This window comes from Streptopelia decaocto (assembly GCF_964273445.1).
Source record: "Streptopelia decaocto genome assembly, chromosome: 2".
Classification (NCBI taxonomy): Eukaryota; Metazoa; Chordata; class Aves; order Columbiformes; family Columbidae; genus Streptopelia; species Streptopelia decaocto.
In genome coordinates this window covers 77,796,125-77,819,846 of record NC_138655.1, presented here as the reverse complement: position 1 = coordinate 77,819,846, position 23,722 = coordinate 77,796,125, and the positions used below count along the sequence as shown (strand labels likewise).

Sequence of the window (23,722 nt, the reverse complement as noted above, 5' to 3'; positions counted from 1 at the left end):
AATAAAATGAAAGAAAAGTTTGAAAAGGTTTCAGAATTATGAAGCTTTTAGGCACAGCTGCCTACACTAAACATTCGTTATATCTGATACCAATCTAATGCTGTATACCATGAAATTTCAGACATTCTAGTTGAACTAGTGCAATGGCCTCTGGCAGATGTGTTGTATAAACCTTCCTTAGTAAAATTCTGTGTAACAAAACCATCAAGATGTTTAAATGATTGAATCATGTATGAAAGGAAGTGCTCTTTGTAACTATGCTAATAATTGCTTTTTAACAGCGTACAATAGAAAGTTATGTGGAAAAGCGCATGGGCACAACTTATGGTCCTCCTGCAGGCAAAAAGATGACAGTCTTCATTGACGATGTGAATATGCCCATAATAAATGAATGGGGAGATCAGGTTAGTTTGTAAAAGTGAAAAGAAGGCAAAAGATATTATTTCCTTCCTCCCTTCCCCTCCCTTCTCCCTCCCTCCATCCTTGCTTCCTGGATTTTTGTCCATAGATATTACCAATGAGAAGGACAATCTAAATATGCTTATGATTAGCAGTGCATTTTTCTCCTGAAGCTAAGAAGCAGGGGTTTGGGGAAGAAAATATTGGTATACTCTTAATTAGATCTTTCAAGTACATAAGTGTGTTTTGTATTTCATTTATTTGTGTGTATAGTATTCTGTTATATATCACTTGGTTGTTTTACAGGTCACTAATGAGATAGTTAGGCAGCTGATGGAACAGAATGGACTATATAACCTGGAAAAGCCTGGTGAATTTACCAATATTGTGGACATTCAATTTTTGGCTGCCATGATCCACCCTGGAGGAGGTCGCAATGACATTCCACAGAGGCTCAAGAGACAATTTTCTGTGTTCAACTGTACTCTGCCTTCTAATTCTTCAATTGACAAAATTTTTGGTAAAGGGAAATCAGCTTTGTGTCCCTCCCATTTTTGAAAATTGTAGTTGATTGTTATTTATCCTTCTATTTGTAAACAATATGCTTAAGATTGAGGCTTAATCCCCCTCTGGTTTACTTACCAGCACATTTTCCTTCAGTAATCACTCTCGATTTGCAACTTCATCAGTTTAAATTTTTAAAGTCCAGTCATATTTCTGCATCTATTGCTATGCTAAGCATTAGAAAGAATGGCATGAAGGCCATTCCTAGCATTCCTAGTTTTAGTGACAGTACTAGAGAGCTGTTAAGGTGCTGCTGATGCTAAGAATGAGTGACTAATGGCTAGACTTTCACAAAATAAAGGATCATATTAGTCTCAGAGAAGAGATTAGCTATTCAAAAGTGGTGGAAGATATTTTGGCAGACAAAAGAACATTTTTAATGGACGGTTAATTAAGAGCTAAATCTGGTGGTAGAATAGTGTTAAAACCAGTTAAACCATGATTTAAATAAAGACTGGAAAGCCATTTCAACAAATTAGAAGAGGTTTGGGGGATTTAGACTGTAGCTCCTGGTGTTATGCTAGTGTATCTTAGAGAAATCTTTCTTTGCACTGCATTTTTTTTTTTCTTCCCACAGGTGTAATTGGAAAAGGGCACTATTGTAGTGAGCGGGGATTTTCAGAAGATGTGAAGAAAACAGTAGCCAAATTAGTTCCACTGACACGTAGACTGTGGCAGATTACCAAGCTAAAAATGTTGCCCACACCAGCCAAGTTCCATTATGTCTTCAACCTTCGAGACCTCTCAAGGATTTGGCAAGGAATGCTGAACAGTACTTCAGAAGTGATCAATGAACCAAAGGTAAGTGCAGCACATCAGTGGCTTTGTTATAATTAGTGTCTAATTAGTGTAGCAAAGAGGATGAACAGTCTAACTTCTTGGCATTTGCTTTAGAAAAATATAACTTCTGATTAAAAAAGTTTTTCAGGTTTTTTTTTGAGGCAATGATGTTTTAGTCCAAATTTTACAGTGCCAACAGAAATGACAACTTTGTTTCATAACTATAACAAAAAATGCTTCTTTTGATGGAAGAGTTTGCTTCTATCTATTTCTTGCTTCTATCTACTGTCAGTTCCTGACAAATGCTAGTTTGTTTGAAAGTAGCAATCAAAGAAATATATGAGAATGAATGAACTTATTTTAACCTAATCAAAATGCATATATATTGATTAAAAAAATAAGCCGTTATCCTCTCTCCGCATGTGTCTTGCAGCTTTCAGTCACTGCCTAACATCTACCTAACATTTTTCTGGCTTATGTCTTAAAAGGAAGAAGCAGTAATGAATCATAGTGATTTCTTTTTTCTTTTTTCCATGATGCACCTTTCTTCCAGAAGAGCTCAGTACTTTATATGCCTTTTCTATTTTAATTATTTTAAGGAAAAGCCATTTAGTGTTTAGAGCACTGAAACATTAAGTGCTGGAAAGCAATCTTTATGGTAATCTTGGAAAATTTGTTATACATTTGGGTTACATAATAACTTCATGTTTAATGTACTTCCCTGCTTGTTGAATGAGCTTCTGAATTCTACTACATTTCAAATTTAAATTTTAGAACTGATTTTAATTTCTTAAGCTAAAACAGCACTGAGATGATTTTATGTATATATATTGTCAATTAATATCTTTTGCAGTATAACAAATAATTGCTCAAAATCTGATTGTAAAAGTTTGCATATTAGTTCTGAGACTTGACATAGTATGTGTCATTTTTACAAAGCGATGTAGGCTCAAACAATAGGTTTTCAAGGAGTACTTTTTTACTCTTTTTTTTTTTTTTTTTTTTTTTTTTAAATTACTGTGTAATAATAGTGTAGGATTAAAACCAGTGTTGCTAGTATTAAGAACCTGGCAGGTTTTTCTTCTCCATCCTATGACCAAACTGAAGGACTTTAAAGGTATATTGAATTTAGGGAAGGAACAATATAAACACTTATACTTTATTTATTTATTTTTTTTCCTCTAACTACTTTGGATACAGTATTGGGAGTGACATCTGTGTTTGGCATGAAATTATTCAGCCATGATGCTATTAATTCCACCCACCTTCTACTTAATGACCAGTTAAAAGAGTTGTTTATTAGTGTATAAACATGTGTTAACAGGTGTGGATATGGTTTTAGGGCTTCCCTAGCCCTAATTATTTCACTAATAAAACATTGATTTGCTAAATATGCTCTGGTTTAGAATGCTGGGTTAAGGCTTCTTACACAGTTAACTGAATGTAAGCTTAAAATGCTGTTGGGCAGAATGAGAAGATTAAGGTATCTCTTCTAAAGAAACCTCAAAATTATTTTCTAGTGTTAACATGATTTTAAAATATATAAATAAAAGCATGGCTTTTAAACTGGCATAGCTTTGTTTCAAGCCTAATCTGACTGAAATGCTTTATTTATTTATTTTTTAATAGGTATTGATAAAACTGTGGAAGCATGAATGTAAGTGTGTTATTGCTGATCGTTTCACAACTTCAGAAGATGTAAATTGGTTTAACACAGCTGTGGCAAAATTAGTTGAAGAGGAATTTGGAGAAACAAAAGCTTCGCTGGATCCTGAAATCGATGCATTCTTTGTTGACTTCTTAAGGGATACACCTGAAAAAACTGGTAAAAATGAACTCTGATAACTGGGAGGTGGCAAGAATAGGGTAGAGGATATGAAATAAAATGCTAATAGAAAGACGTCTTAAAAATGCACAGTAAGTTTATGCATTAAGGGTGACTATTCTGTCCACTGACTTTGAAGGTAGTCTGTGTTACAAACTGAGGCATAGCTTTATATTCATGGGATTTTTAAGTCCACATTTATATCCAGGTTATCTGTATAGAAAAGTCTTGCTTCCATTTCCATCAGTGTGGCAGACAAAATTGCCAAATAGTGACCATTAGTCTATATGATTCTCAAATGATGAAAGAAGTGTAGTATGAATAACTTGAAGTGATGGGATTGCAATATTAGGTAAAGGACAGCACTCTAACTAGCATCCCCTAGAAATCTGGTAAAAGAATAGTGTCTCTGGGCTAATCCACTGTTCCTTAGGAAACACCCAGTATATGATTTTGGAACAAATGAGTATTATTTCAAAATCTCCTGAATGCTAGTAAAATCTCTTGAATGATCTGTATGGATTATAACAACAAATCTGTGTCCTTTAAATAAAAACACTGTGTCACTGACCTTGCTGAATGATCTGGGAATATTTGCTAGATGATGCAAAAGAACAGAAAACAGTTCTTTGGGTTTTGGGAAAGGTCATTATTTAAGCCATTGGATGATTCAATTATCTGTGTTCACCCCGCTGTAATCATAGAATCATAGAATGTCCTGAGTCGGAAGGGACCCACAAGGATCATTGAGTCCAAATCCTGTCTCTGCATGTGACAACTCCAGAGTTCACACCATGTGTCTGAGGGTGTTGTCCAATTGCTTCTTGAATATTGTCAGGCCTGGGGCCATGACTGCCTCCCTGGGGAGCCTGTTCCAGTGTTCCACCACCCTCTGCATGAATAACCTTTTCCTAATATCCAGCCTAAACCTCCCTTGGCACATCTTCCTGCCATTCCTTCGGGTTCTGTTGTTGGTCACCAGAGAGAAGAGATCAGTGCCTGCCGCTCCTCCTCTGCTTGTGAGGAAGCTGTAGCCATGCCGAGGTCTCACCTTAGTCTCCTTCTCTCCAGGCTGAGCAAACCCAGTGACTTTAGCTGCTCTTCATATGGCTTCTTCTCCAAACCCTTCACCAGCTTGTAGCTCTCCTCTGGACACTTTCTAGTAGTCTCCCTCACCCGGGCGGCAATGCTGTGCTTGGTGCACCCCAGGACATGGTTTGCCGTTTTGGCTGCCAGGGCACACTGTTGGCTCATGTTCAACTTGCCATCGACCAGAACCTCCAGATACATCTATGCTGAGCTGCTTTCCAGCATCTCATTCCCCAGTCTGTATGTACAGCCAGGGTTGCCATGTCCCAGGTGCAAAATTCAGTACTTGCCCTTGTTAAACTTCATGTGGTTGGTGATTGCCCAGTTCTCCAATTTGTCCAGACCCCTCTGCAGGGCCTCTCTGCCCTTGAGAGTATAACAGCTCCTCCCAATTTTGTGTCATAGGTGAACTCACTTAGCATTCCCTCAAGTCCTGAGTCTAAGTCATTTATGAAGACATTGAAGAGTGGTGGCCCTAAGATGAATCCCTGTGGAACCTCGCTAGTGACTGGTCACCAGCCCGAAATAACCCCACTCACTAGAACCCTTTGAGCTTGACCCATCAGCCAATTGCTCACCCACTGTATTGGGTGTTTATCCAGCTATATGCTGGACATCTTGTCCAGGAGAATGCTGTGAAAGACAGTATCAAAGGCTTTACTGAAATCCAAAAAGATCACATTGACAGGCTTCCCTTGGTCAACTAAGTGGGTAACCTTGTTGTAGAAAGAAGTTAAATTTGTTAAGCAGGACTTTCCCCTCATGAACCTGTGCTAGTTGGGACCAAGGACTGTGTTATCATTGCAATGTTTTTCAATAAGTCCCAGAACAATCTTCTCCAATCTTCTCCTTTGTCAGTCATTTAAACTGCTAAGGTTTTGTTACTTGTTTTTTGTTTTAGGTGAAAAATCAGACGAAGTCAATTTAGATATGCCCAAAATCTATGAGCCAATTCACTCCTTTCATCAGCTACGGAATCGTTTAAATATGTTTTTGCAAAGGTACAATGAGAACGTCCGTGGTACTGGAATGGACATGGTTTTCTTTGAGGATGCTATGATTCATTTAGTCAAGGTATATTCTTACTGGATTGCCTATTGTTGTTGTTGTTCACTTGCCCTCAGCACCTATAAATGGAGGTATGCATGAATCAAAATAAATTACTTCTAAAGCTGAAGCACGTAATTTATTGCTAGCAAGTATTTTGTCTATCACTCTGTGACTAGGTATTAAAACTCCGTGTTTCTGAAAATTCACCATATGAAATTATTCTTTTGTATCTGTATTTTATGTCTGGTGGGATCATGGTCTTAACTACCCCGTTTCCTTGAAAATAAGGCAAGCCCCAAAAATAAACCCTAGCATGATTTTTTCAGGATTTTTGAGGATGCTAGAAATATAAGCCCTGCTCCAAAAATAAGCCCTGGTTACAGTTCATAAAAAGGTCAATTTAAATAGTGTCCAGGCAGCTACGCATGTAAAGAAGTAAGCATCATTTGGAGAAAAAATTGTATAAGACCCTGTCTTATTTTTGGGGAAACAAGGTATTCTAACTCTATCTCAGCCTTTCTTCTTGTTTATTCTTCTGAGAGCCCTGCTTTCGTGGGCATGAGTAAAATTAAATTCAGGTTAGGACATCATTGCTTGCTTATGAAGGAGTAGGCACAGCAGCGAAGGAATAAACACAGTACAAATTTCCTTTGCAGATCCACAGCATGCTCATGTCTTTTAAAATTAATTTGAATATGGATTGGAGTTTACCATAATTTTTAGCACAGCACATTTTGATATAATTGTCCACTCAGAATAGGCTTTATACAAAGGAGAAGCATTTAAAAAACAAACACTCCCCCACAAACAAAAAAAACTACCACAATGAACCCAAAACAAAAGTACCCACTAAACCCTCAATTGTTTCTCAGTTGCACATTGAGATTATCTGTATTTCTTCTCATAAATTATTAAGAACTACATATTGGATTGTACTGTTCTAACAAATAATACAATAAATACCAAAACAATAGAAATTTAATAATAATTTACAAAAACATTGCATCCACAGTTTTCAAAATTTTGGGGTGGTTTCTTGTCATTTCACAAAATTAGTCCCTTACTTTTAAGGCCTTCTCTGCAAAATAGATAATGTTCTGCTATGGATTTCTTTAGGACAATTGTTATAATCACACAATATTCTGGTTTATTTCTAGTAAAAAAAATCTATATAAATTCAGGATCAAGCCTTTTTTTTTTTTTTTTTTTTTTCTTTTCTTTTCTCTCCCTCCTCTCCACTGAAGAGCCACCTCTCATAGGGGATTATTTCTTTGGGTAGCTAGATGATAAATACCTGAAACCTTACCTTAACTTTCACTTGGATAAAATGTATAGTGCTTCTCTGATCCCATATTCTTGAAAGCAGCATTTACAGCTGGGTATATCTGAGCTTTATGTATTAGTTGGACTTGAGACAGGTTCTAAGAGAAAGCTAGGTAAGCACAGTTAAGGTAATGCCTAATCTGAGCTGATATAGTATGACTTCAATGAGTTAAAGCTGAGGAATATTTTAAACAGATAACAAAGCTTCCAATTCACAGCCTCTGTGCCTCTGCCTGGAAAAAATCTAGTTGCCGTAAGTGGTTAGTAATATTCCAAGGGTGGTGTGCAAATCTGTTTTTCTTTCTCTGGCTCAATACTAAGTATGATTAGAGCAAACTTTCATACTTTATCTTTGCTTCTGAAACTTTGACCTATGAAAAACAGAAAGTACATTGCATGCAATACATAAAAATGCATTGGCTTAAAACTGCAGGAAATTGACATGACTATTTTTAATAACTTTATAAAAAAGTATGTTAGAGGAAAGGCAAGTAAATAGGTATTGTAGGCTGCTTATTGGCATGATGGAATTCTAGGAGCATCAGCAGGATGTTCAAGATAATAAAGAGAAAAGGAGCCAATACTCTGGGTCACTGCTTGTGCAGAGGAGACCAGCTGCTAGCCAGCTGCTTATTGTTACCTTGCCTTTGAGAGACAAGTGGCTCCATGCTGTTCTGGAAATTAACGTAGGCTCTTCTGTGTGCCAAGAGTATCTGTCCACATGCAACTGATGGGGAGTTTCTCTCCTGTGCTTAAAGGCATGTTTTCTCAGCATCAGGTAACAACTTCTGCCTGTTTCTAGATTTCTTGGCATTGTTTTTTTGGCTGTGGATGATGAGACAGGTGCTGCATGCAGTTCACAGTGTTGAAAATTTTTTTTGCTCTGAACTGCAAAAGGTCTATTTACATTGCACTGTCCTGAATTGAAGGTAAATGTGGAGTAGTAGGTAACTACTGGCTTTTGCTTTAAAAAATAAATAATTAAATGAGCAAGAAAGGGAAATCTGCCTGGGAGATCTTTCACTGGGACCAAATATTCATACTTATACTGTGCATTTTTATAAGAAAGTAAACAAGAAGCTTAAGGAGTTTGATTATAAAGCCGCTATTATTACCTGCTGCACAGAATACTGGAGACTGTTTGTCCTGAATTTAACACACTTTGGGCAACTTGTCTTTCTGGTCACAATTAAGGGGCCTGGAGAGATGACTTTTACTGAAGTTGTCCAGAGAGTATGATATTGGGGAAATTATTATTTCCTTCCCAATTTCATTAGTCTGCCATGCTGTGATAGCACTTTGCTAACAAATCACAGCTGAGATCCACTTGTGCTTTGTCAAAGTGTGAGTTGCATTTCTACTGATAATTAAAAGTTTACAGCGATGGAATCAAGTGGTTACTATAATATTGGAAAGTTTACAGAAAATATTGCAAAGTGCAAATATCTACAGAAGATGTTAATAGTAATATAGAATCCCTTAATTAAACCTTAACATTCTTGTTTGTTCGCATTTGTAATATAACTTTTTTACTACAGTAACATAGGATTTTTGGGTGTATTACTCTTACACATTGTAGCAATAAATGACTCTGATCTTATACAGATTTCTCGGGTGATTCGGACTCCTCGTGGAAATGCTCTTTTAGTTGGAGTTGGTGGCTCAGGAAAGCAGAGCTTGACAAGCCTGGCATCTTTCATAGCTGGTTATGATACGTTCCAGATAACGTTAACAAGGTGAGCATTAATTAAAATTTAAGTAAATAAGTGCTTTTTGTTTGAACTCTTCCTATTAATAAAACAGGCTTCCAGTCTCTGCAGTGGGAGAAAGAATAAGCTTAACATAGGCTGAGCACTGTTGCATAGACTGGAAAGACATGAAAATCCTTTGAGACTTAGTAAATTTGCTTGATTTTCTAGAATAAGCCAGAGCTTTTTCCACATTGGGAGTAGTAAACTCTTTTTTGTGTTTCACAGAATGAGAAGGAATATTGGCAATGTCAAGTTATCTTTACTCTGTCTTCACATAGTATATCAAGTTGTACTGAATGTATTTGTAGGTAGTAACTATCCATAATGCCTTTAGGAGTTTATCTTGTAGTATTTGAAATAATGCCTGTGTGAGGAGGTAGAATCATCATACCGGCCCATTAGTTTGGTAGGCCTTATGTATATCAGTATTTTGACAGACTTTTCCAAGCATATCTTGCCTTATTTCATATTCTTCAACCCAAAGTGGTTTCTTTTGGAATAACTCACAAAAGATACAAAAAATAAATTATGAATCCTTCTCTAAGTATTTTGGTGTGAGTGCCTCCCAAAACATCTGCAGGAGAAATTGTGATCAGGAAATATTTTTAGCACGTAAATAAGATGTCATTGAAGCTAAATAATTTTAATTCTTCTGCAGCTGTGTTGGCTGCAGAAGAAACTGTAGACTCACATGTGGGAATACCTCTTGTTGAGGATCTCATCAGAGGATCTATCTGAAATAGGAATGACTTCAGGAGAGATTACAGTACAGTTGACAAAACAAGCAGTAACAAATTGCTGGATATCATTCATGAAGAATTATGAAACCGCTAGAGGGTGAAATATTGAATTAGGAAAATAGTGTGCAGCTTCCCACTTGAAGTTTCCCTGACACCTGAGGACCATAAGAAAACCTATAAAAAGCCCATGAAAAAAAAAAAGTCCAGAAAAGATCCTGGGAACCCTTATACTTGTGTTATACCTGAAGGCTTGTAAACTTGGTGTGTGCACCAGATGAATTAAAGAAACTATCATGAAGAATGTACTGAGTAAGGATTTGAATAAACATGATTTTAGGAAAAACACATCAAAGATTCTGATAAAACATAATCCTGCCTTACAAACCCCTTGGAGTCCTGCAAGTTCATCAGCAAGCAAGTGTAGAAGTGTGATCTGCTTGATGTTCTTGCATCCAGCACATGACAAAATCCTGTGAGACAACACCTCTCTGTCTTTTCACATTTTCTAGCAAAAGATAAATAAATAGCATAAGACTTCAGTGTTGTTTTTTTTTTTTTTTTTTTTTTTGTTTTTTTAAACTGATATGGGAAGTGAAAAGAGAGCAGTGAAAAGAACAGATTAGGTATTCAATGTCAGACTTTGAAATGAACTTTGTTTTTCCTCCTAAACTAGAAGAAAATTCTTGGACCTTGGTACTTTTTTGCCTTGAATACGAAGAGATTGTTTTTTAAAGTTACCAGTTGTTTGTTTGTTTGTTGTTTTTTTTTTTTATTAACTTGTAGCCCTTTTAAAATTGAATTAATATTAGTACAACTGTCTTTTTTTTTTTTTGTAGATCATACAACAATTTGAACTTGATGGAAGATCTGAAATCCTTGTACAGAACAGCAGGACTGCAAGGCATAGGCATCTGTTTTCTTTTTACAGACAACGAGATCAAAGATGAGTCTTTCTTGGAGTACCTGAACAATGTTTTATCATCAGGAGAGGTAAGATTCCTTCTCATTATATTTTTTTTTCTTTTTAAGTTTTATAATTCTGAAATAAAATAACCAAATATATTTGAATATTTTTTTGTGTGTCAATGGACACACTTTCACAAACTAAAACACCAGCATTACAGTATGAAATGGAAACAATCCATTATACTGCTTAGAGTTATTGTAAAATTAAGAATGAGCATCATCATTCAATACAGAGAAATTATCTAAGTCATAGCCTTTTAAATGTGTTGACAATCTGTCAGGGGCATGAGGAATAGCCCGAGACTTGGGGAGCATAACTGAAGTTTAACAAAACTGTCTGTTAAATTAAATATTAGTGTAGAATTAGTTTTTGTATGGTAAATTTATGTCCAGAATGGACGGGATGGCTTTTACTGTTTTTTTTGAAAAGCTATCTCTCTCTCTCTTTCTCAATCTATTTATTATTTTGAGGTGTGTTTCAGAGTAATTTCTACTAGTTATTAGAATATTAAGAGAAGAAAATAAAGCTATTATACATAGATTTTTTTTTTTTTTTAAATAGGAGAATGAGTTTTACTTTTACAGCATGTTAGATATCAGTGTGTTTAATGGAAGCAATTTAGTAAAAGTTCTAGTTTAACTATGTGGAGTAGGTCTTAATAACTTCAGTGTCTGAAATGTATGTCTCTTCCTGCAATGCTATGCATTAAATGAACCTTGTGCTACATACTCTATTTTTTATCATCTCTTAAATTGTGAAAAAATCTTCCTTTTTCTCCAAGGTGTCAAACTTATTTACACGTGATGAAATAGATGAGATCATTAGTGACCTCATACCTACTTTCAAAAAAGAACATCCACGTAAATCTCCAACCAGAGAGGTTCTATATGACTACTTCATGACCAGAGTCCGTCAGAACCTTCATGTGGTTCTTTGCTTTTCACCAGTAGGTGAAAAATTCCGAAATAGGGCCCTGAAGTTCCCTGCTCTCATTTCTGGGTGCACTATAGATTGGTTCAGCCGATGGCCTAAGGATGCTCTAGTGGCAGGTAGGTGTGGGTTTTGTCTTTGCAGATATTTAATTGTCTGATTGGTGGTAATGAAGTTGTTTTAACTGCTTTGAATTTTGCCAGCACACTGGCAAAAAAGAACTTACTAGGTTCTAGAATTTGATATAGATGTTTTCTTCTTTAAAGCTTACTGTATTAAACTGTTGTTTTTAACAGAGGAAAGGCTTTGAACACTGTTTGAAGAAAAATTCCCATTGAAGATGGCTTAGAGACGTTAGTAAAGACAGCAAAATACTACTAAAGAAAGAGACTATTAGTGACTGTGCTTGTGATCAGGCATACAGAGGAAGGCTGTGATTACCCAGTTCCTCGTAGCTAGCAGTTAGGTTTAGAGACAAAAAGCAGTTGCACACTTTGGAGGTGAAAGAATACCAGATCCTTGGCTATGCTTTTTTATTGAGAAGCACGGAATAATGTTAAGAATCTGATGGTGAAGAGTAAAGAAGGCTGGGGTTTCAGAAGCTGTGTGAAAGCCAGACAGAAGACATGCTGATGTGTTCAATATTGCCTTGTTAATAAGCTAGGAGTTTCTCCTGAATATTTGTTTACATTTATGTTTTTCTTTCTTTCCTAAGTATCTGAACATTTCCTGTCCTCATTTGATATGGACTGCACTGCTGATACAAAGAGGGAAATTGTGCAGTGTATGGGCTTGTTCCAGGATGGAGTGGCAGAGAAGTGTTCTGATTACTTTCAAAGATACAGGCGTTCTACACATGTGACTCCCAAATCCTACCTGTCCTTTATTCAGGGATATAAAATCACATACAAAGAAAAGCATGCTGAAGTGCAGACATTAGCAAACAGGTAAAATGCTTCGTTTACTACTGTCTTTCTGTAGTTTTCTTTCCCAGGTTCTTTCCCATGTTCTGATCCGCTTCACTTCAATGCATGGCTTGTCTCTTTGCACAGTAAAATTTTATTTTATTTTATTTTATTTTATTTTATTTTATTTTATTTTATTTTATTTTATTTTATTTTATTTTATTTTATTTTATTTTATTTTATTTATTTTAATTTCTTAAAACTCTAAAGGTGTAACATGATCAGATATTAAAATTGCTCTTGGCATATAAGTTAAAGACTATGTATTTTTGGAGGGGGAGAAATTGTAGTGATGTAGGAAAAAACAAGGTGGTGAGGAAAAAGGTGAGTATAAATGATTCCCATGTATATTTAAGGAGTAAAGGAAAACAGTTACATGTAATCTCATAATATATTCATTTAATTTACCAGAGACCAATTTTTGTTTTCTTGCTAAACAGTTGTATCCTTCTGATACGAACATGTAGAAACACCCTTGGCATTTTTGATTTTGTGATCATAGAGCCTAATATCAGCTGCTGAGCTTTTTACTCCTAGATTGTTAAAATGGTCTTGTTATGTTCATACTCCTTTTCAGATACTTTATTAAGCTAATGAAGTCTATTTGAAAATTTGTCTTCATGTCAGAAATACTCAAATAGAATGTAAAATTAGCATTTAGTGCAGTAATTGGTATCACTCTTAAGAAAAACTGTCTTCTTGATTTTAAAAGATTGTCACAAAGATCTGGAAGCCTTTAAGAAAGACCCAAACTAGTTTATTTCACTTTGAAATATTCTTTGGCTTCAAAGCCAAACTGAGTTAGAAATCTGTAGTTATGTTATAGGTAAAGTCTTGTAAAACAGAAAGGTCTGATCATGGTTTTTACCTTCTGAAATGTACCAGATTACTTCATGCATGTCAATTTGTTTCACTTAACCTGAGTGGCTTTGGCAGGTATTATTCTTTATCTGTTCTTCTGTATTTGTTTAACTGTCCAAGTACTGCTTAGCTTTTGCAATAGCAGCCTCTGGAGAGGCCACTTAAACTTTTTTGAAAAGTCCCAAGTGAGGACTTACTTTTTAATAGACAGAAAGTACTGCTAAAGGGGCATTTAATACTGAATGCGAAAAGTAGTATCTCAATGCTATATTTCTGTTACTCCCTTTTGGTTGGCCTTGATTTCAATATTTTTATTTTCTTAGCCTGTTCATTATACTTTTCAAACAAGAAATAGTGATTTGAAGTATTTCTTAGGATTTTAGTGATCAGAAAATGCTTTCTGTTGTATAGAGGTAAGTTGTTTGATTATAAGATTGGAGCTCAACCGGGACAGTGACAGATATGGAGCCAACATAAAGGATTTTTATGCAATTGTAAAGGTATAGCGTTTGATTTAGAAGTGAGTAAAATTTCAGTCTCTTCATGTAATTCTTTATTGTTGGCTTTCTTGTTTCCTAAGACATCAGACACACATGTGAAAGTTCCTGTACATGTTTTATTTTTGGTGTAAAACATCTTTTGCTAATGTTCATTCTGATAGATGTGATTCCTTCTATTGATGGAATAATTTCAAAAGTGGAGTGTAAATTATACAGGGAATTACATGCTTTTTATTTTGTTTGTTAACTCCAGAGTGAATACTGGACTGGAAAAATTGAAAGAAGCCTCTGAGTCAGTGGCAGCTCTAAGCAGAGAGCTGGAAGTGAAAGAAAAGGAACTTCAAATTGCCAATGAAAAAGCTGACATGGTATGTATAGCCTTCAAAGTGTATTGCCGCTTGATTTTTTTTCTCTTTTTATTTTTCTATTTTGAAAATATTAATAAAGTAAAAGAACATTAAGACCTGGGAAAAAAAGGGATTTTGGAAAGTTATAACAGTCATGAAAGTACTCTCGTTTGAATTTTCTGGTTCTGGAATTCAATAGATAGAATTTTACAACAAAAATTAATACATTCTGCCAACTTGTTATTTTCTTTAACATTTGGCATGTGTTCTTTTTTTCACATTCTAGGTATTGAAAGAAGTTACTGTAAAAGCACAGGCTGCTGAGAAGGTGAAAGGTGACGTTCAAAAAGTGAAAGATAAAGCTCAAGCTATTGTAGACAGTATCTCAATTGACAAAGCCATTGCTGAAGAGAAGTTGGAAGCTGCTAAGCCTGCTTTGGAAGAGGCAGAAGCAGCCTTACAGGTTAGTACTTGGACCACATACCACATTATTTTGCTGCTGAGAAGATGGACTTTGAAAACAAATATAAGATTGTGGGTGCATCACATAACGCATCAGTTGACAGAAAATGTGTTAAAAGAAGTACACGTTTTGAGGCTTTTTAGGCTCAGTTTTGTTTTTCTTTTTCCACAGAATAACAGAATCACAGAATGTTAGGGATTGGAAGGGATCTCGAAAGATCATCTAGTCCAATATCCCTGCCGGAGCAGGAACACCTAGATGAGGTGTTTTTCCCTGCCCAACTCTCCAGCCTGTCCAGGTCTCACTGTATGGCAGCACAGCCTTCTGGCATATCAGCCACTCCTCCCAGTTTTGTATCATAGGAGAGTTGTATCAGGCTGGAGAGCTGGGTGGGGAAAAATTTAATGAAATATAACAAGTGCAAGTGTAGAGTCTTGCATCTGGGCAGGAACAATTCCAGTTTCCAGTATAAGTTGGGGAACGACCTGTTAGAGAATAGTGTAGGGGAAAGGGACCTGGGGGCCCTGGTGGACAGTAGGATGACCATGAGCCAGCACTGTGCCCTTGTGGCCAGGAAGGCCAATGGCATCCTAGGGTATATTAGAAGGGGTGTGGTTAGTAGGTCAAGAGAGGTCCTCCTCCCCCTCTACTCTGCCCTGGTGAGACCGCATCTGGAATATTGTGTCCAGTTCTGGGCCCCTCAGTTCAAGAAGGACAGGGAACTGCTGGAGAGAGACCAGCACAGGGCAACAAAGGGAGTGGAGCATCTCCCTTATGAGGAAAGGCTGAGGGAGCTGGGTCTTTTTAGCTTGGAGAAGAGGAGACTGAGGGGTGACCTCATTCGTGTTTATAAAGATATAAAGGGTGAGTGTCACGAGGATGGAGCCAGGCTCTTCTCGGTGGCAAACAAAGATAAGACAAGGGGAGTGAATACAAACTGGAACACAAGAGGTTCCACTTAAATGTGAGAAGAAACTTCTTCTCAGTGAGGGTAACAGACACTGGAACAGGCTGCCCAGGGAGGTTGTGGAGTCTCCTTCTCTGGAGACATTCAAAACCCACCTGGATGCCTTCCTGTGTAACCTCACCTAGACGTTCCTGCTCCAGCAGGGGGATTGGACTAGATGATCTTTTGAGGTCCCTTCCAATCCCTAACATTCTGTGATTCTGTGATACTCTATTAGATATGCACCTTAGGCTTACTTGACGTTACGAGCCTAGGTTTTCATACATTATTATAATTTATTTGTCTTTCTCACAGACCTGCTTCTACAACAGGATCATTCCCAGTAAGATGAACCAGAAGGTGCAAATTTATATGTCTGTCAGGCCTTATCACTGGTTTCCTTAATTCACCTTCATTTGCCAAATATCAACATACTGTATCTTCCTTTCTAGACTCAGTTTCTGGTCAATACATTTTCATTTTTAAAAAATAGGTAAAATTTCAAGACATTTCTGTTTTGCTCTTTGTTTTGTCAAAAATGTGCATGGTAGTTTTAAGCTTTTTGGTGCTGCTATGGAGGTGGCTGAGCTGAGGTTTCCTACTAGTTGCTAGAAGGTAGTATTGAAAACCTGGTTGGAGGGTCATTCTAGCATCATGCTTCTTAGAGGTAAAATTATTTTCAGTCAAAAATAATATGATTTAAAAAAAAAAATTCTCCCATGGATTTATACTATTGGTGAGCTAGTACTCTCTGTCTTATAATAAATAAACAGTAACTGCTTTATCCTTTGTTTCGAATTCATAGACAATAAAACCTGCAGATATTGCCACTGTCCGCACACTGGGTCGACCTCCTCACCTCATTATGCGTATCATGGACTGTGTGTTGCTGCTTTTCCAGCGAAAAGTGAACAATGTGAAAATTGATCAGGAAAAATGCTGTACCATTCCATCCTGGCAGGAATCCTTGAAACTGATGACAGCAGGGAACTTCTTACAGAACCTACAGGTGCTTGTGCAACCTTCTTTTAAATAGTTTTTTAGTTTAAGAAAATAGGGAACAGTGCTGTCTCTGGTGTTCGTAAGAGAACAAATGCACAAGGGATATCAGACACACAATAGATATAAGAATGTCATAATGAAATAAATTTAAATCCTTCTGGTAAATTCAGGTCATAAATCAATTATAGTTTCTCCTGTGTAAGGCAATGAAATTACTTTCCCTGACAAATGATTCAAAGCTTTAAGCATTTGTTTTGAGTAGCCATTACTTATCTGTTTCATTAAAGCTGATGGAAAACATCTTTTTTCTGGTACCTAACTTTTCACTAATTGTCAGCATTGTAACTTGTGCAGTGGCTTGCAAAAGAATAGTTGATTATTAGGATGTAAAAAATCAGATTTTATTTTTTTTTAAATTTGGGATTTTCATCTCCATAGCATGTGTCTAGGGAACTGGGAAGAGTAACTCATGAATAAATCCCTGTCCATAATTTAAATTAATAATATTATGATTAATCTACTCAGAATGAACTGTACCTTGTCTTGCCCCACTGGATGTTATTATCTCTGATTTGTGCATTTCAAGGAGTTTACTTCATCTGTCTCTGGTCCAGCGGGAAAGCACAGATGGCAGGCTTGACCAACTTTGTATAATTGGTAATGCTATGGATGCCATTTATGCAGTATTCACATTGCATCTACTTGTAAGGATTTTTAATTTACTGAAGGGCTTCAACATTTCATTGCCTGTGCATAAATAAACCTATTTGTGCTTCAGGGAACAGTTATTTTTCAAGTTCATCAGTGATGGACTTTTGTTATACTTTGTAAATAAATCTTTAAAGAACACCAAACTTACCTAGAATATTTAACTATCAAAATAGATTTGAGGGAGAAAACTGAGAGCTTTTGGGAATGAGAAATGGAAGAGTTGTTATTTGTAGAAGAGAGAGAGTCAGAATAAATTCTTAAAATTGAAACACTTTCCACTAATCATATCAGGTAATTTAAGACGATAGCTAGCTTGCCCTTCAAAATTACTGTCTTGTGGAATGCATGTTTATGAACCAGAGCTAAGCTTTTCCTTTTCTGTTTGAAGCTTGTTAAATTAATGAACAGTAACTTAAAAGTTACTGTTAACCATCTTAAAAAAAAAAAAAAAAGGAATTTCATGCAGGGTATCAGTGATATTTTGTATCAACAGTTAGCTGTGTGTAATGGTAATGAATAGTCTAAGATAGCAAAGACTATGAATGAAGGCAAACTTTGTCCATTTTGTAAGAATATAGAGCAGAGTGGAATGACTTTGGAAAGGTCTCAAAGATGCATGAGACAGAGAACTTCATATCAGCTGTTTGTAAGTAACGTTGTGATCTTGGTAGTGTTCTGTGCATGCTGAAATACATATATATATATATATAGTCTACATATATCGCATAGATCATGTATATTGCATTTGTTCTCAGCAATTTCCAAAAGACACAATTAATGAAGAAGTGGTAGAACTTTTGAGTCCTTATTTTGAAATGGTGGACTACAACATTGAGACAGCTAAGAGAGTATGCGGGAATGTTGCTGGCCTTTGCTCATGGACCAAAGCGATGGCTGTATTTTATTCCATCAACAAAGAAGTATTACCTTTAAAGGTAAGTGTTAATCAATGGGAAGCACACGAATGTCCCTTGCTCCTTTTCCTTCCCACCTGTGTGCACTTGAGGTTGTCATCTGCTGGAAAAAGTCAGCTGCCTTATACCAACTGGTTCATGCCTCTGTAGGAATTTATTGTCTTTAAAACAGTAACTCTACAGCTAAATGTATTTCAAATGTACTACCACTTGTAAGTTGTCAAAATTATGAAAGCGACTGTGCAGTTTTATGCCTTTGGGCCCCTTTCGAGTGGTGTTGAAGCAGGCATCATCTAGTTTAATTCAATATTGGAATTGCTTTACTTTAATTAAGAAGGAAAAAACTCGAGATCTGGTTCTTTTAATGTTCCTGATGTCAGTTCATAAGACTGCACAGAGCCTCTGTTCGTCAATGTTATTTAGAGAAAAACAGGATTAAAAGTTGTTAAAAGGTAAGAGTGGAAGTCAGGAAGAACATGGTCAAGCATGATTTTAACACAGAATATCTTGTATTTATAATAGGAATGACTGAGAGGGAAGCAAGATTTGTAGTCAGAGTCATTAGACAAAGCAAATTGTTTGGAGAAATCCAGTAGTCTTCTAGTGGCACTAGTCTTTTCTACAGGCCAGATCAAACTGACTTTTTTGTCAGATGGAGAATGGCTGGTATTCCTAGAAGTTTTTCTAATTGACTGCTTAACTGCAGCTACCTGCAATAAAAAGTTTGTTGTAAAATTCAAACAAAAGTTGTTAATGAATGATGAAATCTACTGAGCAGTTTGATTTTGAAATGTAGTACAGTAAAACTCTTCAAACTACATTATAGCAAATGCTTTGAGAAGTTGAATGTACAAATACACTTTTATATTTGTATGCTTCATAGGCTAATTTAGCAATCCAGGAGAATCGCCTAACTACTGCTATGCTGGATCTACAGAAAGCTCAAGAAGAACTGGGTGCCAAGCAAGAAGAATTAGATATTGTGCAGGCAGAGTATGAAAAAGCGATGAGAGAAAAACAGGTGAACTGCTCTTTACAGGAAAGAAGTTACCACCCTTACGTTAAAACAACTTAATACCTTCTCACAGGTTCATGATTATTCATTGGAAAGGATGTTGATGGACAGAGGATAAGAGATATTATTTGGATATGCCCTCTTTGGATCCCGCCTCTCTCCTTTGCCACTGATCTTCTCTCACTACCCATGCACCTACCTCCGCAAAACCAATTTTATTTGGATTATTTGTTTAGGACCTACTATTGTAACTTCAAATGTCAGTAACGTCTGTTATCTGTGTATAATCTATTTGAAATTCTGGGCAGAATTCCCCAGAGTTAATATGTATGAGGCATTTTGTATATCATTTAACATGTGTATCAACATGAAAGGTAAGAGCAGAAATATTTAGAAGTTGAATCACATGACAGCTGTTGATAGTTTGTCCTGATATATTTTTTCCATCTCACTTTCCATTCTTCTCTGCATGATTGTATAAGCATTTGAGAATTTATTTTTAAGATGTTATTTAATTAGTCATTTAATTAGATGTAGACACTTTTTTGGCCTGTCAGCTACATGACTGTTAACCATATTGCTTTCTGTATGGTTTTCTCTAGACTTTACTTGAAGATGCTGAGCGTTGCCGTCATAAAATGCAAACTGCCTCAAGTCTTATAAGTGGTTTAGCAGGTGAAAAAGAGAGGTGGACAGCGCAGAGTAAAGAATTTGCCATGCAAACCAAGAGGCTAGTGGGTAAGTTTTTGTCCACATCTTTGAACCTGGAAGCTAGTCACTTGAATCGTAATGGGTAGTGAAACTGAAAACATTTGAAATTTCAAACTTTTCCTTTGTAACTTAGCTTCCCTGTTGCTAAAATGAGGGCACTTGTTATTAATTCTCTTTCTAAAGCACTGATAGGGAAAAAATGCAATATGAGACTAAAGGTCATATTTAAAAAAAAAAATCAGTAACTGGATGCTGTGCATGGATTTTTACTTGATATGTATAACATGCAATGCGTACTGATGTTTTAACTTGAGTGCTGTTTGCAGGTAGCAGTCCAAAGAGAGTGATATATTAGCAAGTGCCAATAAAATGTCTGTAACTGAGAATACATATGGATGAAAGGAAGACTGATACTCAGACACTTATATTTATATGTAGAAATCAATATTTCTAAATAGAGTTACTAATGTTCATTAAATTTATGTTTCTTAGAAGCTCATTTTTATTTCATAAATATACATTTGGAAACTAAAATACTTTGTAATAAAGAATTTATTTATTAGTTAGATCAAATAAATAAAATTTATCTTGTCCTTTACTGTGGTCTGAAGTTTCTTCTCCAACTTCTGCCTTGAAATGCTGTAAAAAGCACATATTATTGTATCTTAGTTGCTGGTGTAATATATGGTATAATATGTGTATGTGTATTATTAACTTACTAAAAATACAGAATACCTTCCTCGGATACTAATTTTTTTTTTTAATAGATAACCTGAAAAAGTCTAAAAAATATTGGTACTTAGTATAGAAATACAGTATCTTTTTCAATTTGAATCCTGCATTCTTACTTCAGAGGTACAAAAAACCACAACTGTGGTGTCGTGAAACTTAGGGGGGCAATTTTGAAGCTGATCAAAAGACTGAAACTTGTCACACTTAATACCTCAATAATGTCTGTTACACTTTTTTATTAGTAATAGTAATAATAATAAATAATTTGTTCTTAATTAGTAATACTAAATAAAGGCTATTTTCTAAAAGAAAAAAAGAAAGGAAAAAAAATTAAGCCTGATTTTATGATTGTGCAAGGAAATTATAAAATTGGAAGTTTATGAGTAACTTCATTCTGCCATGTCCTGCTTGTGCAGCATCTAGTGTTTGGAATAGTGTTATGTATGTTTGTTGGGTTGACCTTGGCTGGCTGCCAGATGCCCATCTCTTCCTTCATTTGTATTGTAAGGATAAAGATGGCATCTACTGAAATGTAGCATTGTCTTGCCATATTATGAGCCTTGGGTAAAAGGCTGTTTTGTCTTCTTCATGGGTCAAAGTGTGTTCTTCAGTTACCAGCCAAACCATGTAACAACTAGACAAGGAAGCAGCTCATTCCTGAATAGAATTAACAAACCTGTAATGTGTTTTTTTTCCTTTTTCTCTTGAAGGTGATGTACTCTTGGCTACAGCTTTTCTGTCCTATTCTGGTCCTTTTAACCAAGAGTTTCGCAGTCTGCTATTAAATGACTGGAGAAAGGAAATGAAAAGCCGGAAAATCCCCTTTGGTAACGACTTGAATCTCATAGAAATGTTGACTGATGCTCCAACTATCAGTGAATGGAACCTGCAAGGATTACCAAATGATGACTTATCCATACAGAATGGAATAATTGTCACTAAAGCATCTCGTTATCCTTTATTAATCGATCCACAAGCACAGGGTAAAATTTGGATTAAAAATAAGGAAGGCAGAAATGAACTTCAGGTAATAGGAATGCTGATGCTTTCATAATCTCTAGAAACTCTTAGCTCACCAAATATTACAATTCAGTGATTCAAATAACACTTAGAGAATGTGTTTTACATACAATGCCTGGTCTGGATATAAAGAACATCTCGTATTTTGGTTGATTTGAGATATCTGGCTAGATATGAAAATGTACATTTGAAGCTTATTAGTACCACTGACTTGATTTGTTTAATGAATTTATTTTAATGAAAAATAAAATGTTGGAAAATAGGTTGCATGGATAATATCTGATAACAGCTGAAGCATGTTCACAGAGTACTATAAGTATTAGAAAAAAACCCAAACCAACAAATAAGTGCTTGATACAGGTTCATATATATGTTCAAAAATGAAGATGCACAGCATGATATTAATATTTTTGTCATATTTTAATGAGAAATTATTGATAATTTATGATGTCTTAGCATGGATGTCAGGTGCTAAATATTCTGCAGGGAAGACAGTATTGAAACAACATACAGTCTGAGGCAAGATACACTAATTCAGTGCAAACAGAGGAAAATATGAGAAAGTCCTTGCTTGCTATGGCTATGATCATACCAATAAATAAGCTTTTAAAAAGATATCCCTGAAAAAGATTAAGAGGAGTTTGAAGTATGATAATAGAGTGGCTCTGACAGTATTACTAGGAAACTACTTTCATTCATGTTGATTCTTATCACAGTGCAGAACCCTTTAATGATTGCCTAGCTAGTTATTTTAAAAAATGATTATTAGACTTTAACTATGGAGTTATAAACAAACTAAGCTGAGTGTTCTTTGTGTACATGTTGAAAATCAATCACAATTGTACTGAGGACTACTTTTTAAAGCAAAGACTACTAAATGGTTTGTTCAATATAACCCCCTAATTTTCAAAGGAAAAAAAAAAAAAAGAGCCCTAATGTTCAAATTGGTCTTGTTGCAGTTTGACTTGGGGATGTTATTCAAGATAAAGTTGAGGTGATAGAAGTTTCCTGTGAATTTCTGGTCTAGTTGTGCTCATGGAATATGAAAACTTCGGATGCTCAGTGTTGCTTTGCTTCTACTTTTTTAGTTGTAAAACAGAATTTTGCATTCAATGAGATCTGAGAATACAGTACACTGATGCTACCTGTTCTTGTGGTCACAGTCTTTGCCTTAATCCTAGCCTAACTATAGGATCATTGTTTTTGTCAGTAATTTAAACAAAATGAAATAAAGTGTTTAGCAACTGGGCATAATATATGCATCTGTGATATTATTTTTAGATCACTTCTTTGAATCACAAGTATTTTAGAAATCACTTAGAAGACAGCCTTTCTTTGGGAAGACCTCTTTTGATAGAAGATGTTGGAGAAGAACTTGACCCAGCACTTGATAATGTTTTGGAAAGAAACTTAATTAAAACAGGTTCGGCCAATAAGGTAAAAAAAAACACCAGCCAACCAACCAACCAAACAAAAAACCCCAAAACCCAATCCAAACCAACCAACCAAAAACCAAAAAGTGGAAATAACACCCTAACTCCACCGTCAACAAAGTAACTCCTAAATAGTATATGACCATAGAAGATTAAACTCACAATTAAATTAGAATAATGCTAATACAAAAAAAGCAGAGCGTAAGTTCAAGATTGCAAATAGTTAATATATTTAACCCATACAGTTCCTTATCCCATTTCTTACCACGATTTTTAAAAATGGATATAATCTGTGAATGAGTCATTTAAAGTGTTCCATAGATATTCTCAAAAAATTCTTTGCATCAGATGTATAATTTAAAGCTGAACTTTATGGCTTTGAAAAGAAAAATATAACCTTTGTTTCTACATGCAATATCTGAAAGAGTTTGTACCGGTTCTTGATGTCTCAAGACTTTTTACTACCTTTTCTTAAGGTGAAGGTTGGTGATAAGGAAGTAGATGCTATGAATGGCTTCAGACTTTACATTACCACAAAACTGCCAAATCCATGTTACTCTCCTGAAATTAGTGCTCGAACCTCCATCATTGACTTTACTGTGACCATGAAAGGTCTTGAAAATCAACTTTTAGGCAGAGTCATTCTCACAGAGAAACAGGTAAAATAATTAATTGTATCTTTTT

The 23,722-nt window shown here is 35.7% G+C and overlaps 1 protein-coding gene across 1 annotated transcript in view; it reads left to right on the top strand.

Moving 5' to 3' along the window:
• DNAH5 (dynein axonemal heavy chain 5) overlaps positions 1-23,722 on the top strand; it is a gene marked incomplete at both ends in the record, with an annotated part of 124,825 nt that overhangs the window by 76,966 nt on the left and 24,137 nt on the right. The window contains 18 exons of the mRNA XM_082045560.1: positions 282-404; positions 706-919; positions 1,541-1,764; positions 3,373-3,568; positions 5,559-5,731; positions 8,636-8,766; positions 10,358-10,511; positions 11,270-11,537; positions 12,134-12,365; positions 13,998-14,112; positions 14,378-14,554; positions 16,306-16,509; positions 17,969-18,148; positions 19,011-19,148; positions 19,745-19,880; positions 21,296-21,612; positions 22,887-23,042; positions 23,515-23,697. Coding sequence (XP_081901686.1) covers positions 282-404; positions 706-919; positions 1,541-1,764; positions 3,373-3,568; positions 5,559-5,731; positions 8,636-8,766; positions 10,358-10,511; positions 11,270-11,537; positions 12,134-12,365; positions 13,998-14,112; positions 14,378-14,554; positions 16,306-16,509; positions 17,969-18,148; positions 19,011-19,148; positions 19,745-19,880; positions 21,296-21,612; positions 22,887-23,042; positions 23,515-23,697 — 3,321 coding nt within the window. The remainder of the gene's footprint in view (positions 1-281; positions 405-705; positions 920-1,540; positions 1,765-3,372; positions 3,569-5,558; positions 5,732-8,635; positions 8,767-10,357; positions 10,512-11,269; positions 11,538-12,133; positions 12,366-13,997; positions 14,113-14,377; positions 14,555-16,305; positions 16,510-17,968; positions 18,149-19,010; positions 19,149-19,744; positions 19,881-21,295; positions 21,613-22,886; positions 23,043-23,514; positions 23,698-23,722) is intronic.